Raw genomic sequence first — 20,939 nt, forward strand, 5'->3', positions numbered from 1 at the left:
TTGAACAAAGATTAATAAATTGATTTAAACTGAATATTTTAGCTGAGTCTACCTAAAGAAAATGAAACCCTCAAAATGTAAGAGTGTCTTTAATACCTAAATGTATTTTGGAAAGTAATTTTATTCATGTGCAAATTATCTATAAGGAGACCTCTTATTACTTGGGAGTAGGAAAATTGGGGAATATGAAAACCTTATGAAAATCTATGCAGGGGGATTTAATCCTCTAGATTGCTTATGCACATTTGCTCAATACTATGGGGGCAAAAAACCTCCCTATTTTTTTTTATCTGATTTTTTTGCATATCAGTGTCTTATTTGGCTAGACCGTTCCTGGTATCTCCAAACTCTCTCCTCAGAATGGTGGTGAAAACACGAAGATTTACACAGGAATGGTGCTGTTACATCCTGCAGCTGAGCGCAGGCACTTTGCTTTAGGGAGAGACTGTGAAAAACTAGGATTGTTGCAATGTGCTTGGTATATATATTTTTTTTAAATGGTTCTTTGCTTTGCTGGCTGATCATGAAATATGCCAAAAATATTTATCTTGTACTGTCTATAAATTGATGTAAATAAATTGCTCTTACTCACACAATTCCACTCTTTTGTTTCTTAACACCCCTTGAACAATCCATGCTGACTAATCCTCTGTACAAATACTGCTTATGTTCTCTGTTCTCTGCCACGTGATTACAGATCCATTACTCTTCCAGCACAGAAGAGAAGTACAGTAACGTGTTCACATCTGAATAGTTTCTTGTACGTGTAAGTGTAAGAAGGTAGTATGCTTGGCTAGCTGATAGCTATAGCTGCTGGCAGAATTCCCACGTGTGTTTTACTGTCAGATAAGTCTGTGGCTGGTTGTGGTCATGTTGAGATAAGGTAGGCAATGTTGTGCTTAGTCACCCAAAAGTCCTTGTCTACGTCTTGAACGTTTGCAAGAGCTGTTCAAAAGAAAACTTCAACTTTTTTGACAATTTGGGAAGGTCTTTCCTGTATTGCACTGTCTGTTATTAAGCATAACAGATCTTCAGGCTATTATGAAACTCCTTGTCTATCCATAAATGAGTATGAATGGCAAAAGGTATGAACTGAGAGGAACTTACAGCTTACGTGACATGCAGTCAATAAATAGCAGTGAGAGACCATGAAGTTGGCAGTTTTGGTGACTCTTTAGGATATACCTGATGCTTTCCCTTGGTAAATAGACTCTCATGGTTATGGCTGTCTTCCCAGCTTTTTTGTTGTTCTCAGTTCTTCAATTAATTTGTAACTTCCATAGCTGTATGGTGTGTTATGAATATTCAGTAGCTTTCATGGTTGTCTTATGGCAATATGGGGAGTGGGGGGGAAGGGGGTAAAGCATGTTTTGTGCATAGCATGGTATAAATTTTGATTTCTAAAATAGTTTTGAAAGACACAAATTACCTCAACACCTGAAACTTCCCCTTTCTGGAGGAAACCCATGTTGTGCACATACACACATACATTTTTGTTATGCATGTTATGAGTCTCTCTATATTACCAGTAGCCTTAAGCAAGAACTTGATTTAAAATTCACCTTCATGTGTTTCTATATTATAATTGGACTATAAAAAGCAATTGCAGGCAGTTGCTCAGTAGGTCATTACCACAGTTCTGTGAGCAAATGCTGTAGGGTGGCATAAGGTGCATAGGGTGGCATAAATTCAAATTTATGAAGCTTTATTTCTTTATATATATGTGTGCGTTGATTAATTTCTGAACTTCAGAGTACCTTGGGACAGTCTAATCTGGGCTGGTCCCATAGTCTATGGTGGCTTGTCACAGAGTAATTCTAGAGTTTTGTATTTATATCTAACTGCATGTTTATCTCTTTAAGTTGAATTATGACTCTCTCTTTTTTTTTTTTTTTTTAAACTTTGGGGATTTATGTCCTTAAAATCTTTATTTTGATATATGTACCTAGATTTTCTGCCAGTCTTCATGGCTACTACATTCATTCTGAAGCATCTTCAGAAAACACATCCATACTTCTGCCAGCAACCTTTCCAACAAGCCTGGCATGGTTTGAATCAGATTTGCTGGCAGTTAGAGAAGGGTATTTTATTGGTAGTCTTCTCACGGCGGTAAAGTGCTTTCAGTTTCTGGATATTGGAAGATTGTTACACAAAGAAAGCCTTTATCTCCCAAAGTTTCTCCTGCGTGCTTTTCTTCTGCTTTGTCATGCTTGTCTCTGACCTGTTTAAGTCAAGAAAGAAATGAAAGTTTGTCTCCAGGCTCTTGCTGTTAGTATCTAGCTGTGCCTTTTACTGTCTGTGGTTTTAAGCTGCTGCACTGCTCCCTTATGGAATTTACAGAGTTGAGAGAGCAAAGAAGCTATTTCCTGCCTGAAGTATCAAGGTTTAAATATTTTATCCCAGTTTACGCAGTTGCATCAGTCACCAGAGTGATTTAAACAGTTTGCTCCAGTGAACATTCAGTCAAATATCAATACCTGAAATTCTAAAGCGAGCTGGCTGAGTGTCAGGGCACTGTTATGAGAAACTTAACAGACCTTGTGAGGGAATCACAAATTTGATGATTCCTGTCACCTAAAAATTATAAATTTTTGCCAGTTTCACATAAGCCTCTTTTCTCATAACACCTGCTCAGTTTCTTGTATTTTAATATTGTCCTTGGAAAATTTTTCTAAGGTAGGCAAGTATAATACTGAGAGATTAAGTGATATACTCAGTCATATGAGGAATCTGTGACAGAACTGTAGATGGAACCAAACTCCATCAAGCCCTAGCCTGTGTGTTGCCCATAAAATAATGATGATTATTAATCAGTTAATTTGAAATTAGATTTGAATGTGGGTTGTCTTACTTAAGGAATATTATTGTCGAGCAAGTTCGTGATAAAGCAATCAAACCTAATTTTGAGGCTCTAAATTCCTGAGGGCAGGGTAGATACTTTTTGGGGGTTTCTGTGACTATTAAGAATTTAAGCAACAGCACTGCCAGCTTTGAGGTGTATCTATTTATTTTGAGAGTCTGGATTTTGATAAGATTTGTTGAGGTTTAGCTGCCCCTTGTTAGGCGAAGAAGCTTTGTCATTAAGTCTGTCTTGATTGTGCTAAAATGTTCCTGCTGCTCTGCACGTGGCTGTCTAATTCTTCTGCAATGGAGCAGCAAGGTGGGAATGTCTGGCCTGGCTGGCACGATACATGGTAGTTTGCAGGTTTAGTAAAGGTGGTGAATTGTACACAATAATTCTTGAGGTCAGAGAAAGTGGAATGAAATGAATGCCCCCTCTGCTTCACTGTTCAGCTGGGAACTAGATTGTGCCCAGATAGTCCTTTTCTACTCCTTACACCTACTTGACCTCTCAAGCCTGTCCTATTGATTTACAAAATAATAAAGTAACTATTCAGCACTTGGTAAAGCATTGGACTCCCCCACTTTTTCTTCCGCTGAGGTTCCCTCTCTGTGTTCATTGAATTGGAAATCTGAACCCTTTTCCCCCAAGCCTGACAGTTGTCTTTACATGTTTTCCACACAGCTGTCACCCTTGAATTTGTCTTTTATTCCAGCTTCAGGTTTCAACAATTCTAGCCCTTTACAATATTAATATTAATAATAGTAATAATAATAGCAGTTTAAAAAAATTGCAAAGGAACCTTCCCCCCAAAATCAGATAATTACCTAAATGAAAGCAGGCTCTTATAACCCAAAAGCCTACATTTCCAGAATGATTAATCTGTGGGGGGTCAGTGACAGTGCATAAAGATATTAGAATCTGCCACTGTATTTACCATTGCTCTGGCCCTACTTGGAAATGTTACAACTTGTCCTTTCTTCCTGCTCCTATTTTTGCTCTTAAATGCTACCCCCTTAGGGTGTGCATCTCCTCAGTGGAAGCTGAGGGATGTGCATAAGTCATGCACAGGCACATGCCTTCATCATACCTGGGGTACAATCAGCCTCTGCTTTTTGTTCCCATGCCATCATAAAATGTTATTTTGATCATTCTCTGCTGTTCCAATAGCTTTGACCTGAGCAGATGTAGAATTTGAGGAGAAGATCGATTTCAGGATATGGGGTTAGCATTTTTGCACCTGGAAGACTGTGTTTCTGTTGTTGCTTGGCAGGGAGAGTTGCCTGTAGTCACAAGAAATAGCCCACCTGAAGTTATTTTTTTAACTGGTCCTTCAGTTGCCCTCCACAATAATCTCTAAAATCAGAGACCTGTTGTTCCTTTAAATCCTTTTCCATCATGTAATTATTCTGTGTTTCCTGTTCTAAATGGTTTGCAGGGATTATTGAAAATGCTGTCCCTTCTGTAAATATACATAGTAAATTCAAATTAATCTTGACTAAATGCATTTGTGATATCTTTCCTTCCCTCTGCCTTGTCCTCTTCAGCTCAAATATTCCTTTTTACTGCATATCAACTTGTAATATTTTCTTGAGCTAGCTTGCTTGTTTGTTTGTTTGTTTTTGGTTTTGGATGGGCTGCTTATGTCCTTGGACTGAAGCAAGGCCTTTGACGAGCTGGATGGTATCCAATGGTCTGCAGCAGTACCAATCAAAACTATTTTTACAGTATTATGGTTGTCTGTAATAGATACTTGTTTGAGGGTGTGTATAAGGTTTAAAGGAGTTTGATATATTGGGCAGGGTGGTGTTCGTGGGGTGGGTTTTTTTGTTGCTTTGTGGGGTTTTTGCTGCATGCAGTGACTCAGAAACAGTTTTTAATTGCATGTGTTTTAAGAGACAACTACATGACACAGGAAACCAATTAAGTGAAAATGAACACATCAATGAAATTCGTGAAACTTGCCAGACTCCAGTTCTGTTAACTGCACTGTGAGGGCATGGCAGGCAGTGATTTGTGATGGGATATTAAAACGTGGGCACTGATTCCTGAGGAATTGGGAATTTTCTGCAAGACTGTGGAGATAGAGAATCTCAGCAGATCACACTTCCTGAGGTGCCATTGAGAAAATACAATACTGGAAGCAATTTCTATACTCATCAGAAGAACTAAGTGACTCACCCTGCAGATGAGCACAGTACTTGCATCACCTGCTATGGTACCCTCTGAGTGAGGTGGTGTAAAAGCCTGACTCATGCTATGCTGGAATCTCTACAAAGAAAAGAAGCTCTGTTTGACTGTGCTCAACAGGATTACGTTGCTGTGAGCTCTTTCTGCAAAATATTCTTTGAGCTTCCTGGTGATTTCTTCTCATATAGTTTGGACCTATAGGTATACTGTTATTAAAGCAAGAATGCCTCCGGGCTGTAGGCTGTGAATCTGCAAAAAATGAATATGGAGTTACTAGGAGAGATGGTTTTTGTTTTTATCCACCCAAAAAATCACAAGTGACACTTAGAAACGTGTTCCATTGTAAAGAAATTCTACATGCCCCTAAGTGGGATAAGGCTTAAAATAACCCCCCAAAGCTCTACTGTTATAGAAATAGTATCTCTCTAATATTTCTCTTATAGAATCTCTCTAGGTAGCTAATGAGTGGGAATGTAAAATGTTTACTAGCCTACAATATACTCAGAAAATTATTCTGATAATTTGTTGTTTTGGTTTTGTTGGGGTTTTTTTTTTTGGCTGGGAAAAGTATTATTTTCCATCCTGTAGAGATGCTTTGACTTTTATCCATTCAGTCACATTTTATTACATTGAACAGGGAATCGAAGCAGGAAATGTAGGTCAGATGAACCTTGTGAGCAATGTGCCTTGGGCATTGGGAGCTATGAACACTCTTTCTCCTACACAGTCACTGCTGGATTATGTCTAGGTTTTAAACCATAACATAGGTGAACTGGCAGTTATTCCTGAAGTTGATGCTATACCTGTATCCACTGAATTTACTACTGTCAGGTGCCAGGGTAATCATTCTTTTTTCAAACTTTTTGAATATTCAGAGTTGTGTAGTACTAAGAATGTACTTAGATCTCATGTGCAAAAGGAAAATAAGGGCAGCACACAGAAGTCTGTGTAGTGTTATACGAGAAAGGTTGAAATAAAATGAAAAAATACTGTTTATGTGAAGGCAAAGTGTCTAGATGAGGAAGCAGTGGGTTGATTTTTCAGGGTGTGTTTTGGGGTTTTTTTCCCATTAGCTGATGCTCTGTGTGGTGTTCCAGCTGAGATTGAGTCATTAAGAATTTTATTCATCTTCAACATGATCTCTGGAAGGTAACGTTCAAGTCTGAATCAAGACTAGAATGCTGAATTTTGGATGACACAGTAATTTTTTCTTGTTACCATGTTATTTTATCCATATTTATTACTTGAGTTTGTGGGTATACTCACTATTCTTTTTGATTACTGTTTATTATTGTAAGACTTGGTCTCTAAAGATAGACCCCACCACTTATTTTTGTGTACCCAGTATGGAATCGCATTTAAAGACTTACATTTGTTTAAATGGATTTATTTTTCACTAGAAACTATCAAGTTCCTTTGTTTTTTCTCTTAACCAAAATTTTTTGATGCTATGCTTTCACATATTTTGCAATAATTATTTTTTTTTATACTGTTATGTTCTATTGATCTTTAATGTCCAGAAGCATCACATAGCAACTCATGAATTAGTTCTAGGTATTTCTTGCTAAAACCAGGGAAGATACTGAAGTAGCGATAAAATACATCTTTTAAATCTGTGAAGCAAATAGAAGAGAAATCAAAAGTCATCACTGGAACACTTTTAGTTTTCCAGGCACCTTAGACATTTTAGGAAATCCATTAAAGGTCTAGTGTTGGTATATTAACTGTGTTGAATATTTTGATCGCTCACTTGCCAATCCCTGAAACAGTGGATTTTAAGCCAATCAGGCTTATTTCTTTTGCAGTTTCTTGAATTACAAGTGTCCATATTCCTACAAGTTACGTGTTTTAGTTTCTTTTTAGTTCCACTGACATCAAATTACACTGGATAAGTTTTAGATAAGAAGATTAAATATTTTATAACTTATTGTTTATTGATCTATTTCTTTCTAGTCTAGTGCACTACACAATATGGTATATATGACAAGTAATTTCAGTGTGCTTTAAATCTGGGTGTTAAGCCTGTTTGATTCGGCTCAGTGCTGCAGCCTAATTCTTTTCCCACTACTGTGTTTCTTCCAGGACGTGTGAGGCTGGTCCCACGATGGCAGAGATTTGTGTGAAATACTTTGTTGAACACCACGTGACTCTTAAATCCTAAAAGCAGAAGGCACCACTAGCTGGTAGCTCAGCGTGGAGCAAAAGTCTTATTTTAAACTTCAAAGATAATTATGTCAAAGAAAAGTCGTGCCAAGGGAGAGAAGTCAGACATGGAGATCGAAGCCCTGCAAGCTGCTAATGAGGAGCTACGAACGAAACTAACCAACATCCAGATAGAATTTCAGCAAGAAAAAAGCAAGGTATCTGTCTGTCTCTACTTTGTGGGACTTCTCAGAAGCATGGTAGAAACCAGCAGAGCTTGAATCTCAAACTAATTCTCTGTTAAAATGCCTTAGAACAAAAACATATGACAAAGTTAAATCACAAGAACCACTGATGAACTGAAATTGGTGTGAACTGTTTTATATGCCTTGACTGACAATATGATTGAATTAAAGCCGTAGAGGTTTTTCTTCTTTAGACTGTAGCTTAAAAGTGAATAACAAAACCAAGAGAAATTACAGCTGATTATCAGAAAAGTAAAAACACTGCTTGAAGAGTTCTAAATAAATGAGATGGCACAGAGGTAAGAGGGGATGTATTGAAGATGATGGAGAGACAGCGATGTGGTCTGTGGGATGTGAACTGTATCAGGAAGGGTAACAAACTCTTGTGGGGCCAATTACACATTTGCAATACCTGATCCACAATTGGTATATTTGCAGTTCTTTGGATATGCATCACTGTGCATCTTGCTGGGGGTGTTTTGGGCCTCTGGTGTGCAAGCAGCTGGAGTGATTTATGTTGCCAAAGGGTGGGAGCAAAAGTTGTGGCCCTGCCTTATTTCCCTTTTCTTTTGGGAGCATTCATTTGATGTGTTTGGGCAGCCTGTTCATAGGGAGCATGTCCTCCTGGGATTGTAGCTTTGCTGCCAGCTATGGAGAGCCTGCAGAAGGAAATGCCTGAACTGGACATGGGTGCTCATACTGCCTGCTCTCTGCCAGTGGAAACGTTTGGTTGGAAGACACAAAAAGTTTGGATGTTACTCAAGTAAAATGATACTTAATGCAAGATGAATAGAGAAAGGATTCACCCCAGGTGAAACAGCCTAGTACAGTAAGCACAAGAAGCCACAGGGCATGAGCTTGGTCTTGGTAGTCAGTCCCTATACTGAGATCTATGAATATTTTGGAACATGTGTTACAAACTACATATTCCTACTGAGATGGTTAGCAAACATTAGAAGACCATCTTACAACACTTCAGGCAACAGTCTGTTCCTGACAACAAGGTAGCATAATGTTTGCTTTCACTGCTATGTATTCACTGTGTTCTGCTATAGCTTTTAAGTATCCATATTCTCTTTGTGACTGTTACATGTATAGAGTTGGGATTTCAGGACAACTAGGGATTAGGATAAATGAGATGCTTCAACTCAATTGCCACTGTACTACCTCTCAATTTTATAGTTCTTATTTTTGTACATTCTCACACTTTCACAGATTTTATTGAACTTTTTTGGCTTCTATGCCAGATGTTGAATCTGCCTGTAACAGTGATTCCTTGTAAGTTTGAAAAAAAAAAACCCAAAACAAAAAACAAAACCCAGAACTATTTTCAATATTAAAAAAAAAAAAAGAGGCATGTCATACTGTCAAAACAAGCTTTATTTACTAGGGATTAAAAAAGCTGTATGGAAAATAATTATGGCCAGTATGTATGGAAGAACCCTAAATACAGTCATTGATTTGGAATTCCAGACATATGGAAAATATTTATATAAATGAATGTTATTCCTGTGTGCTATGTACCAGGAAAAAAAATGAGCTGGTTTAACTTAATGAACTATAAGGAGTGTATTGAGTAGTGAGGAGGCACTAGGGTATTGTAAATGAGAATGAAATATGGCAACCATTCTGGAGCATGAAAATGGATGAAGTATTGGTAAAACCATGTATAGTACCCTTCTCACTACTGACTGGTGTTAAAAGCAAGCATGTGTCTGTGGGTAGGTTGTGTTGTGACAGCAGTTGAAGGGCATTTGAATTCAGCTGTTCTCTACATAGTTATATAAACGTAAATTCTCTCAAACAAGAGAATTTGGGGCATCTGTCAAACATCAGACAGCAAGTAACAAAGTTCCTAAGAACAACTGTGGCAGTGTTATGTCAATCAGAATTCAAAATTATTAGGTGAGTGAATATATTAGATGTGATAATGCAATTTCTAGCCCAGGTAAGACGCCTGGAGAGGCGTAAGAAAGGTCTGATGCAGAAAAGCTCTGCTCAACTGTAGTCTGGCTTTTAAAATTAATGCATTTTATCAAATTTTATATCTATGGTATTTAAATATAGAAGAAAAGAACAATCACTAGAGTTTTCAGAATTTTCTAGGAGATTTGAATATCACACAGGGAAAAGAGATAACTTCATATAGTCAGATATGAGCAGATACCCATCTTCTGTGACCCTTTGGTAAGGCTTCCTGCTTTCAGCTGAGGTGGCACTGTACAGGCTTCTAGAGAGAAAATGAACTGTGTTTCGGATTTAGTACAAGAATAGTGTTGGTACAGTGATGTTTTAGCTGTGGCTAGGTAGTTGTAGTGTCCACACAAAGGAGGTGGGAGAGCACAGCCAGGACACCTGGCCCAGAGTGGCCAGAGGGATATTCCCTACCATGTGGCATCATGCTTTGTATATAACTGGGAGAATTATCCAGAAGGGGGGTATCACTGTTGGACATACAGGGGCTTTTGATGTATGATGAGCGGTGTCATATGTGCATCACTTTGGTTTTTTATTTATATATAAAACCCCCAAATTCTTGCTATTAGTATTGCTATTATTTTCTTCCTTTCTTGTTTTGTTAAACTGTCTTTATCTCAACCCATGACTTAGGGTTTTTTTTCCCAAGGCATCACATATACTATAATTTTTCTTGCCTCTAGCATTTCCACCCCTTTCAACATAAACCCTCATGAGTAACACCAGTGTTTCCCTGTCTAATTTAAAGTAAATTGAGTTGATTCAGAATATGGAGCAATGAAATTGCCTGTTACCCTGGAGAAGTGATGTTCCAGAGCACTTTGCAGAAGGTACTTAGGAATATTCAACATCAGTCCCAGAATAATGTATTCCTATTAAATTTTGTGGTAAATTTTCAAATTATAGTGGTTAGAGCAAGTTTAACCTAAATTGGTTGCTGTCAGATTTGTGTGTACAGGGATATTCCATAAAGAAGGAAGGAGATAATCTGTTCCTTTCCCTGATTTTTTTTTTTTTTTTGTCCCTTGCCTTGTCACTGGAAATGAGGTCTGTATTAAAAAATGGGTCTTTCCTACAGGCTTTCCAAAGACAGACATTTGAATTGCTCTACTCTGTTGCAAGGAAGAAATTTTTCAATACGTTGCTCTAGATGTTGCTGTCATTTCATTCTGTGAAGCCATATATAGTCACACAGTATGACAAATAACCTTCCAGTTCTTTTTTTTTTCCCTGTCCTTTTACTTAGTTAACAATTGCATTAATTTAAAAAGTAAGGTGAATTCAGATTTTTAAGAGAAGCATAAAAAATGGCTGCTGAATATGTTATTTCTCTTTAAAATATCAGTTTGTATCAGACTGTATGTGACCTTGTTTTTGAATGTAAAAAGAAAGTATGGCAGAACCTTTCTGGTGATGGGGGAGAATCCCTGTGGAGTTAAACCAGAGTGTTTGAATCTGCTCAGCATGTGTTTGCAGTGATGAAAAAATGTATTTGAACATGAGTCAGCAATGTGTTCCTGCAGCCAGGGAAGATGATGGTATCCTGGGCTGCATTAAGAAGAGAGTTGGCAGCAGGTGGAGGGAGGTGGTGCTTCCCATCTGCTCAGTGCTGGTGATGCCACATCTGTCTGGAGTGCTGGGTCTAGTGCTAGGATCCCCAGTGCAAGAGAGTTATGGACAGACTGGTGCAAACCCAGTGAAGGGCTCTGAAAATGGTGAATGGATTTGAGCACCTGGTGTACAAAGAAAGGCTGAGACAGCTGGGACTGTTTAGGCTGGAGAACAGAAGGCTTGGGAGGAAATTATTGATGTGTATAAACACTTAATGGAGGAATAAAGATGGAGCCAGACACTTGGTGGTGCCCAGTGAGAGGACAGTAGGCAGTGGGCATAAACTGAGATACAAGAAATAAAACTTGGGTGGTTTTTTGTTGTTTGGGGTTTTTTTACTGTGAGGTGATTGGACACTGTGACAGGTTGTTCAGGGAGGTTGTGAAGGCCATGTCCTTGGATTATTAAAAATCTGACTGGAGGTTGTCTAGAGCACCTCATTTTGGTTGGCCCTGCTTTAGTCTAGATGGACTAGATGACCTCTACTGGTTGTTTCCAAGCTCAGTTATTCTATGATTTGGTATAACTCTAAGCCCAAGTTATCTAAGTACAGTTCAATTAATCTTTGAAAAGCTAGTGTAGATGCAGAAATATTTTTAAATGGAAAACCAGTAAACATATGCATTGTTTCTTTCTTTTTATTCTCTTGAAGCATGCAGGTATTTAAAAGGTGAATTTCTTTAGCATAGCTTAAACAGTAGAGTTTCTAAAGTCATTAAGGAAAAAGACAAGATTTCGTAGCACTCAAACATATATTGACTCTTGTTCATAAAGCTGAGCAATTTATATTCCCTTCCCAAGTGTGCAAAGTACTTTGTCCAAGAAAATGGCACCAGATTCAAGTATTTCTTGATAATTTAATCACATTGTTTTATAGAAAGTCCTTATTCCAGGAACTGTTCAGACATAAGAAAAGGAAGGAACAATGACATTTGGCATTGTAATTCCATGAAGCTAAACTCTGCTTTGGCAACAGTGTTGGATCAGTGTGCACTGATTATTAAAGGCTTGAATTTAGGAAGTGAGAAAGTACCTGTTTTATTGGTGCCCTGATATCCTGGGGTATATCCTATTGGCTTCATTTCTTGCTTAAGCTTCATGTTCTACCTATGAACAGAACAGCTTTCTTCATTTAAAAAAAGTGCCAGAAATAGGCAAATTGCTTTAAAGTTTAAGTTAATTTTGAAACTGAGACTTAGGCATATGGGGAAATGCCACACTACTATTTTCATTCAGTCAGTTGCTCTGAAAGCCAGACGTGTACAGATCTGCATGGGGTGCTGGGGAGAGGGACGGGGGACTGCAGGAAGGACAGTTTATCGCTTTTTAGGAAGAGCTAACAGACAGGTCTAACTTTGTTTCTTATCAGAGAGGATGGAATAACAAGGAAAAACTTGTTAAAGACCTTCAGAAGTAGGATGCATTTTCTTACTGGGACAAGAGGAGTGATTCGCATTTAAGGTGCAGTGTAAAAATCCAGGGGTTTAGAATGGTTTTTATTCTTCCAGTTTACATGGCTTTAGCTGAAGCTTCCTCAGTAAAAATGACTAGGGATATCTGATAATCTTTAGTTACTCTGAGTGGTTTAGTAATTATTCTAAGTCACTATGAACATCCATGAAGCATCATCCTTCAAATACTGGAAAGTTTTCTAGCATTTCCTTCCTGACATAAATACAACTGCTTTTCTCTCGTTTGTTGTCCATCTGCCTGTAGAGCACAGTTATGGATGAGAGTAGTCTGAGGGTGGTTGATGGAGGAGCTAAGGAGAGAATGAGGTTTTATTTTATTCCCTAAAACTGTGAGAGCTTTTTGCAAATAACACATCTCCATGACATACTGATGCACGTGCACAGCCTTTTTCTAGCCCTAGTTCTCTAGTTGTTGAGTGGAGAGAGAGAAGTGCCAGGTATGAAGTCTTTGCTTCCAAATATTCAGGATGAGTTTTGATAATGTTTAAGGAAAAGCTCCTTTGGTGTGGCAGCGCTTTTTAATATTTCTGTTGATGTTCCAGGTGGGTAAATTGAGAGAGAAAATCCAAGAGGTTAAGCAAGAACGGGAGCAGGAGCAGCACAAACACACGGCCTACGTTTCTGAACTGAAAGCCAAGCTCCACGAGGAGAAAATGAAGGAACTTCAGAGCGTCAGGGAGCTGCTGATCCGGCAGCACGAGCAGGAGGTAGCAAGAATGGTGAAAATCAAAGATGGAGAAATTCAGCGCTTGCAGTCAACAGTCAACGTTCTGCGGGACGGGGCAGCTGACAAAGTGAAGACGGCGCTGCTGAGCGAAGCCAAGGAGGAGGCTCGCAAGGCGTTCGACGGCGAACGGCTGAAGTTGCAACAGGAGATCTTGGAGCTGAAATCTGGCAAAAAGCAGCTGGAAGAAGCTTTGAACAACATCATGCAGGCAGATAAAATGAAGGCTGCTGACCTGCGCACGGCTTATCAGTCCCATCAGGATGAGATTCACAGGATAAAGCGGGAATGCGAGAGAGAGATCCGCAGGCTGGTAAGTTCATTAAGTGACTCTTCCAATTTATAGCAGGTGTTAGGAAATTCCTGTACGTGCCCACAAATATCAAACCACTCTTTTTCACAGTGACATCTTTCATCCGTGCTGGTTGCTACAACAGGCTACAATTCCTGCTACTTTCTCCTTCTTACAGCGGAGATGAATCCTGGCCCCATATTTAGGCCAAGCCAATCCAAAGCTGTTTGTCCACCAAATAGTGTATGGGTCTACCAAGATGTTCTAGGGTGAATTTTATCAACAGAGCAAGGAATTAGACTTTCCCTTTCCTACTTGCTTAGTTAGATTTCCTTGCAAGTTCCTGTTGATCGAAACAGTCAGGCATTGCTCACTTGGCAGTGCAACACTACCTTTGTGAGATGGCAAAGGTGAATTTTCAGAGAACTTTTATATTTATATTGGAGGAATCAATTGTGCTGAAGCAAGACAATGTCTTTGCTGCTTCTGCATCATTATCCAGGTCATTTCATTTTAAGCTTTGGTGCCTGGTTGGTTTTTTTGATTTGGTTTTTTTTGGGGATGGGTGGGTGGCAATGGTGGTTTTGAGGTTGGTTTTTTTTAATTATTATTTCTGTGGGTTTTTTTCTATTGTAGCAGAAAATTTATGGCCTAGGACAGCAGGCTTTTTCCACGCTTCATAAACCCTAAGACTTCAGCACAGATGGCAGACTACTCTGTTTGTATAAAATAAAAACCAGGCAATATTTCCCAACAGCAGGTGCCCCAAATATTTCAAGTTATGCAGCTTTGTAAAATGGAAAGAATTTAAGATGGGCTGTTCAGAGAGTTCATCATCAAATGATACTTCTGTTTGGTACCATGATATTTTCCATATATGTGTGTATATATATGTATGTATATATATACATCTGGTTGTTAATTTACCTAAACTATCAGTACAATAGCTATGTGATTAACATCTAAAATTGTAATAACCGTGTATATTTTTCATGTATAAAGAAGCACATACTTTAAGTGGAATGAAATGTCGGTTTGTGTTTACATAGGTATGTCCTCTTATTTCTTGCATTCCTTAGGAAAAAAGATGATGAGGGCAAGCTACAAATGTGTAAAACCTCTTTAATAGTGGGGATTTTTCTGTCTAAGACAATGAAAGCTTTTAATGCTGTTAATATTTATGCTTTAAAGAAATTGGAGGTTGTTCTAATCCCAGGGGTGTCATTTCCTGGATTAATTAAAGGCCACTGCAAACATTGATAACATGAGGTTTCTGTAAGCATACTTTCATGGTTTTTTTTCATATTGCCAATGTAGAATATCAATTTCCTATTAAGTACAGGTAATTTTAAAAAGTGGTAAGGAGGAGAGAAAATTGTATGTTGGAGCTCATGTTTTTCTACAGAACAATTTCTAATTAAATGTAACCTCCTCAAAGCAAAGGAACAGTGAGGTGAGGGGCCCCAAATTGCCCTAGTAAACACACCTATGCAGTGTCCCTGGGTGTTAATGTAAAGGAACCATTTATCTGTTGTCTTTCAAGAGTGGAAGCTTTCAGCCTGCTGCCTTGCGAAGAATTCGTTCAGTGTTATAATTTGAGCCTTGTGGGTCCTCTGCTACTCTGTACATCTCAAAAGGTCTTTGGAGAGCGTGCATGCAGCTCCCAGCCCAGAAGCAGCCTGGTGTTGCCTTGTAGTGCCTTGACTTTTCAGATAATGAATTTTGATTTCTTGTTTTCATTGAATTATAGGGACTCTTTTTATGAAAGAGTTTTTCTTCTAGGAATTCATCGGGACCTCATTGTATCTGGGGCAAGGTAAAAAATACCACAGAGTTTCTAGACACTGCTCCTTTCCTCTGGGAGCACGATTACAGAATCAGATCATCAGGATATTTCCCTCCCCTCTGTCCCCCCTGCTTTTAATTAGTGGAAGGGTGCCTGCCTTCTATTTCAGATTAGCAGTATGAGCTGCAGATTTGGGGTACTCAGTTGCTTTAGTTCCTACCCTTGTGGGATGTAATGCCAAAGATGTGGCAGGCAGTGTTATTAACACTGGCACAGTTCAATAACCAAGCTTCAATTTAATGTGGGTTTTTGGTATGTGTGTGGTGTTTTATGGCAGTATTAAGAAATCAGCATCTTTGGTATTAACAGCCTAAATGGGCTGGCCATACTGTAATTTAGATTCATATAGAGTAATTCAGTGTCTGATTGTCTTGTCAGACTTGACTGGTGTATTCTGCATTTTAGATCATGGGTTAGATTTGCAGAGATATTTCATAGAGGTATTGCAGCTAAAAAAAAATATTTTTGCCATTGATTTTAACATCCATGACTAATTTGAGTAAAATCTTGTGGGTTTTGGCTTCCTGTCAAAAAAAAAATATAGTGAGAAGGGAAAAAAGCAAAATCCATTGTCTGTGAATATATGGATATAATTACACTGTGTGCATAAACAGCCATGCTCACTTTGTACACATGTCAGTATTTTAGAAAACAGGATTAATCAATGTTGAGATTGCCTTCACAGTTTTGAATTGAGCCATGAAAAGTACCCAATAACCCTCAAGACAAACAAGGTGGAATAAGGAAGATCCTAGTGCCTAAGAGGGGGAATGAAACCAGCTATTTGGCAAAAAATATAATGTTCATTTTTTTATTGTACAGCATGAAGTTGCATTGGAATTTGTCAGTTCCTGTGTTTTCATTAATTTAAGGAATGCTTGTTGACATTGATTCCCACCCCAAAAAAAAAGAAAAATACATTCTTGCTGTGTATATGCATTGGCACAATATGCTGGCAGCTAAGAAACTGGAAGTAAAACTAGCTAGTAAAAACTGAAGAGACAAATGAAACAGATGTCTTAAAAGTAAAGAGACAACTTGGAAAATAAGTTTAAGAAAACAAGAACAGCTATTACTTAAATTTTTCAGCCAATGTTTTCTGAGGAGTTGAGTCTGAACAGTTGTATTATTCTGTCAATGTAATACAAAAACTATGTTGATACAAGTGCAGTGATATATAAACAGCTTTAAAAAACAATAAATAGAAAAAAGGAAAAACAAAATCAGAAATGGCAATCTGAAAAAAAATCTGAATGAAGGAATAGTGTTAAAGCCTGGTTTTATGGATCAGGGTGGGTTGTTTTCTGGTTTGTTGGTTTTTTTTAAAAAAAAAACAAAACAAAAAACCACATAACTGTATATTTTCATTCATGGATCTTTAGTATGAACATCCTCAGGCATACATTCAGCTAAGGACTGCATAGGCAAGCATGTACAGACCTAAATAGGTTTGTGTCAACAGAATTCTATTTTAATGGCATCCTTGTAAGCAGCGTGTCTGGTTCTGAAGTCTGGGCTGGTACAAGGTAAATTTAGTACAGACCTCATTAATGGTAAAGAGAAGTTGAGTTTATTAAGTAATTTTTATGAAGTAGCTTAATGGGCATTTAATGTTTTAATCTAAATATGAATAAGTACACAAAATAGCAGTGTATTTCAGCCAGTGTTTCTTGGGCCTCAGTTAAGCTTGTCATTTAACTGACTCATTGGAATTTAAGATCAAGTCTGACGTTAGTTTTGAGTGGTAAGTAACGTTTCTCTCTTTTGCCTGAAATTGCTGAACTAGCATGTACAAATTGTTCAGGAGCTGTGGCAACAGACCAGCCTCATTCAGTTTTCAGGACAGCTGAGAGGGATGGCAGGAATATTAAGTGTATCACATTGGTTAGGGGTTACATTCATCCTGGGTCTACCTGGACATGTATTTTTAAGACAACCCTTACTTTGCAAGGCATGTTTCTTTAGATTCTCTTTTGGCAGAGATAAGAACTGTGCATGACTCTGTCTTATAACTTAAGTGAAGACTTTTGAAAGACTGGGAGCAACAACTTTTCAGAATTAACGAATAGATTGTTCATGATGAAACCAAATTTCAATTCAAGTCCTTCACAAGTTACTAAACCTCGTGCAGCTCTTAGTGTGTTTGTCTCCCTTTCAGGCCTGAGCGTATTCCTTAGTACTGCAATCCCATATGTGAACTGCAGTACTGTATGAGTATGAAAACATTTGTGGTCTCCCTTGTTCAGCCCTATAACCCCCTTTCAGGTAGCCGAACAGGTTCGAATGCCTCCAGAAGCCTTCTCTTTGGCTGGATAAGCACACCAGGCTCCCTCACTCGTTCCTTGAATGCATTATGTTGCACCCCCATAGTGGGCTTACTGTCCTTCTTCCAGTTTATGGCACTCATGCTCCTGGTGTGGTTTCACACTAGGCTTAATAAAAGGCTGAATCACTTCTCTATCCTTCTGGCTGCACTCCTGATTTGGTCCAGGATCAAGAAGTTAACATCAGTCCTTCCAAGCACTCACCACTGACCCATGTCCAACTTGCCCTCTAGGACACCAAAGCTTTTCTTTTTTCTTCCTTTTGTCTTTTTTTCCCCCCTTTCTTTCCTGCAGAACTGCCAACTTCAGTTGGCATCCAGCCTTTTTTCTGTTGCAGGAATTTAAACCCTTCCAGGGAGAGGTTGTTTTATCTGTCTTAGGCAAACTTTATGAGGGGGGGTTTGCCCATTTCTCAATCATATCTGTTTCTTCAAATGATGTTCCTGTCTAGTGTAGTAACAGCTCCCCCAAATTTAGTACCATCCACAAATTTTGGGATGGTGCATTTCATTTCTTTGTCTGTGCAGATGATAAAGTTGTCAAAATTTGGTTTCATCCTCAAACTTCAAAATATAAAATTCATATGAAAAAATAAATAGCTTTTGCCTTCCCAGAGATTCAGCAATTATTGTTCAGTTAAACCTGAAAAATGGGTAAGAGCAGAAGTTTAACACTCCACCAAACCCCAAAATTGCATCCTTTGCAGTGGTGGTACTATTTTTTTATTACTCATTTTCTCCTGCATTCCAATTACTAAGGTTTTGCCATTTTAAAGCAGTGAAATTCATACATTTAGGTTCCATTCTGAGTGTGAGGCAGAGACCTTTTGTCTCTGAAGACTGGTGCAGAGGGACAACTGGCTTGTTGTCAGTGGGAATCCCATGATCTACTGCCTTGAGAAGGACAGAGCCTAGCTTTTCTCCCTCCACTTGTGCATATATGCCACTGCACCAATTCTGAGTCCTGATCAAAAAGCTTGAATTTGGGAGTGGAAGGCTGAGGTTTGCATCATCCAAGGGCGTGCAGCCATGCATGGTTGGCCAGAGCCTGCTGCAGAATGCTTCTCATCAGCCGCTGAACCCCGTGTGTCACACACAGCTGCTGATACCAAATTGCAGGTTGCTTCTCTGGGTTTTGCCATCTGTTTGAGACACGTGTTTCAGCTGCATTCCAAGGCTGAACTAATCTCCTGCGAAGGCGCTTCCACCACCTCCAGCACTTTAGGGGTGCAAATAATACCCTGCTTTCTGTCCTCTGAAGATTTATGGTTGTGTGCTCTGGAGCTAAGAGGGCAGCATTCCACTGGGGGCTCATTTGGGGTTTTGTTCCTGAATCAAGCAGATCTAATGAAAGCTTTTCATAGTGCAGGCCTAGCATTTTGTTGTTTATCCTAGTATTTTCTAAGGACTCTGTTAAGACAGCTAGGTCACAAATCTGACTTTTACTACTGCTCTGTATTTTGGTAAAGAGATACAAAACCCCACAGACGTTGCATATGGTGTAGCATCTGGGCAAAACCCCCCCTCATTAAATTTGGATTTCTTAGCTCTTCTATGTTTTCCATCTTTTTGACTACTACTTCATTATAGCTGTGTCAACAAACATTTGTAATAGGTAGCAGGAAAGATCCAGCAGTAGAGATTGCAGTCTCCTACAGTAACACAACGGGCTTTTGAGAAAGATGTGAGAAATCTCTGATCAGTAAATTCTGGATTTTTGGCCCATGTGGAGTTTGTTGTATAATTTTAATATATGTTACCTTTGAGATTTATTCACGTAAAAAAAGTGGGAAAAGCTATTGAAAGAAAATCTTGACTGCTGGTTTAAAAAAATTGCACATGAATTTAGGAATAAGTCCCATCTACTTGTGTCTTTGGCATCTTTTCAGCCTCTTCCCATAAGTTTCCTAAATAAGCAACAGCCATTTATTTAAATAGGTGGCCATGTCTGGTGTAGAGAATAGTATGCACAATGTAGGAATATTGTTACTCCTCCCTCCAGGTGGGCTTTCAGCATGGGATATTATAACTAGCCCTTAGTATCCCTTTATAAATGTAAAAGGTACTAATTTTGTCTAGCTCTATCGTGAGCTGCTTATCTCAGTGGCATCTACTTTTTGTTTTTCTAGTAACCAGCAATCCTTCTGTCAAGATATCTCTACTTTCAGTGTCAAGCGTTTAGTATAAAGATAAATCAATTTTCTTCTGGAGAACAGCAGTGTAGGATACAGTTCTGCAGTTGGCTAGGAGATAACTTTGATAAGGATGGGTAAAGAGGGAGGTCTTACACTTGGCAATGCAGCAGCTGGCTTTTTCCACTTTGAAAACTGAGTATGTCACTGCCTTGATAGATCAGGCTTTTAATTCCCTGGGAATTTCTCTTTCAACTTTGAGAGAGGCTAAAGTTCCCCCAAAGGTCTCTGACTTTCTTTCGCTGTAGCTATTGAAGTGTGGGGTAATTGGCAGGGGGATGCTTTTTCCAATGGCTGGCTTGGTTCTCTTTCATGTGTGATAAATATTATTAAAACACTTATTTCTGCTCATTCTCTTAGTTGTTAGGAGGCAGTTAGATAGATAACCTGTGTTATAATTACACAGTTTTCTAAGAACAGGTATAAATGCTTGCTCTTCATTGATATAATGCAGGTAATTGCTGTTTTCAGCACCAAACATTGACAGCACAAAACCCATTAATTAAGAAATGATGCTTTAGAAAGCTGTAATTTTAACCAAGAGCTATAGAGTAACTTATGTTATCCAAGGTGATTTCTCAATAGTTTCCCTCCACAGCTGCTTGTGGATAACCTTATTCTTTTTAAAGTCCTTTTTTGGAGGGTATTTCTTCTACTTCTCAAAGCATATAATTGAAAATGTGTCCTAACCTCATGTTGCTCCGCTGCTTTCCTATCACAGACATTTTTGCCCTGAATTTTACAATGCCTAACTGCATAAAGAAACATGTGGCTAATCTAAAATGCTCTAAAATTACTCAGGTAAAAGTCTTACCTGTGTGTATCGGTTTTTAGAGCTGATAAGCAAAAAGAGTCTTTAGATGTAACCAAATTGCACCAGGGAGAGAAGAGAATTAAAGATGACAACTACTTTATGTATGTAACTGGTGAGTAGTTACTTCACCCACAATGCATGGTAAAGTAACAAATTCTGGGTGCTGCTTGGTGAATAAACATTGTAGTAATAGAATAAAGGGTTAAAACTTTAAACTTGAGAGGTCATGAGGGGACCACTAATTGTTATTTCACTTACTATCCTAAAGG

The 20,939-nt window shown here is 38.5% G+C and overlaps 1 protein-coding gene across 2 annotated transcripts in view; it reads left to right on the forward strand.

Moving 5' to 3' along the window:
* Nucleotides 1–7,201: 7,201 nt before the first annotated feature.
* The window catches only part of JAKMIP1 (janus kinase and microtubule interacting protein 1), a gene marked incomplete at its 3' end in the record, with an annotated part of 65,767 nt that continues 52,029 nt past the window's right edge, over nt 7,202–20,939 (forward strand). Inside the window, exons 1-2 of one of the 2 annotated variants that reach the window (XM_084266781.1) lie at nt 7,202–7,392; nt 13,022–13,516. In XM_084266781.1, coding sequence (XP_084122907.1) covers nt 7,264–7,392; nt 13,022–13,516 — 624 coding nt within the window. In that variant the 5' untranslated portion in view covers nt 7,202–7,263. The remainder of the gene's footprint in view (nt 7,393–13,021; nt 13,517–20,939) is intronic. The other variant, XM_084266782.1, reaches the window with a different exon arrangement.

This window comes from Gallinula chloropus, assembly GCF_964237585.1.
Source record: "Gallinula chloropus genome assembly, chromosome: 7".
In the NCBI taxonomy this organism is placed as follows: Eukaryota; Metazoa; Chordata; class Aves; order Gruiformes; family Rallidae; genus Gallinula; species Gallinula chloropus.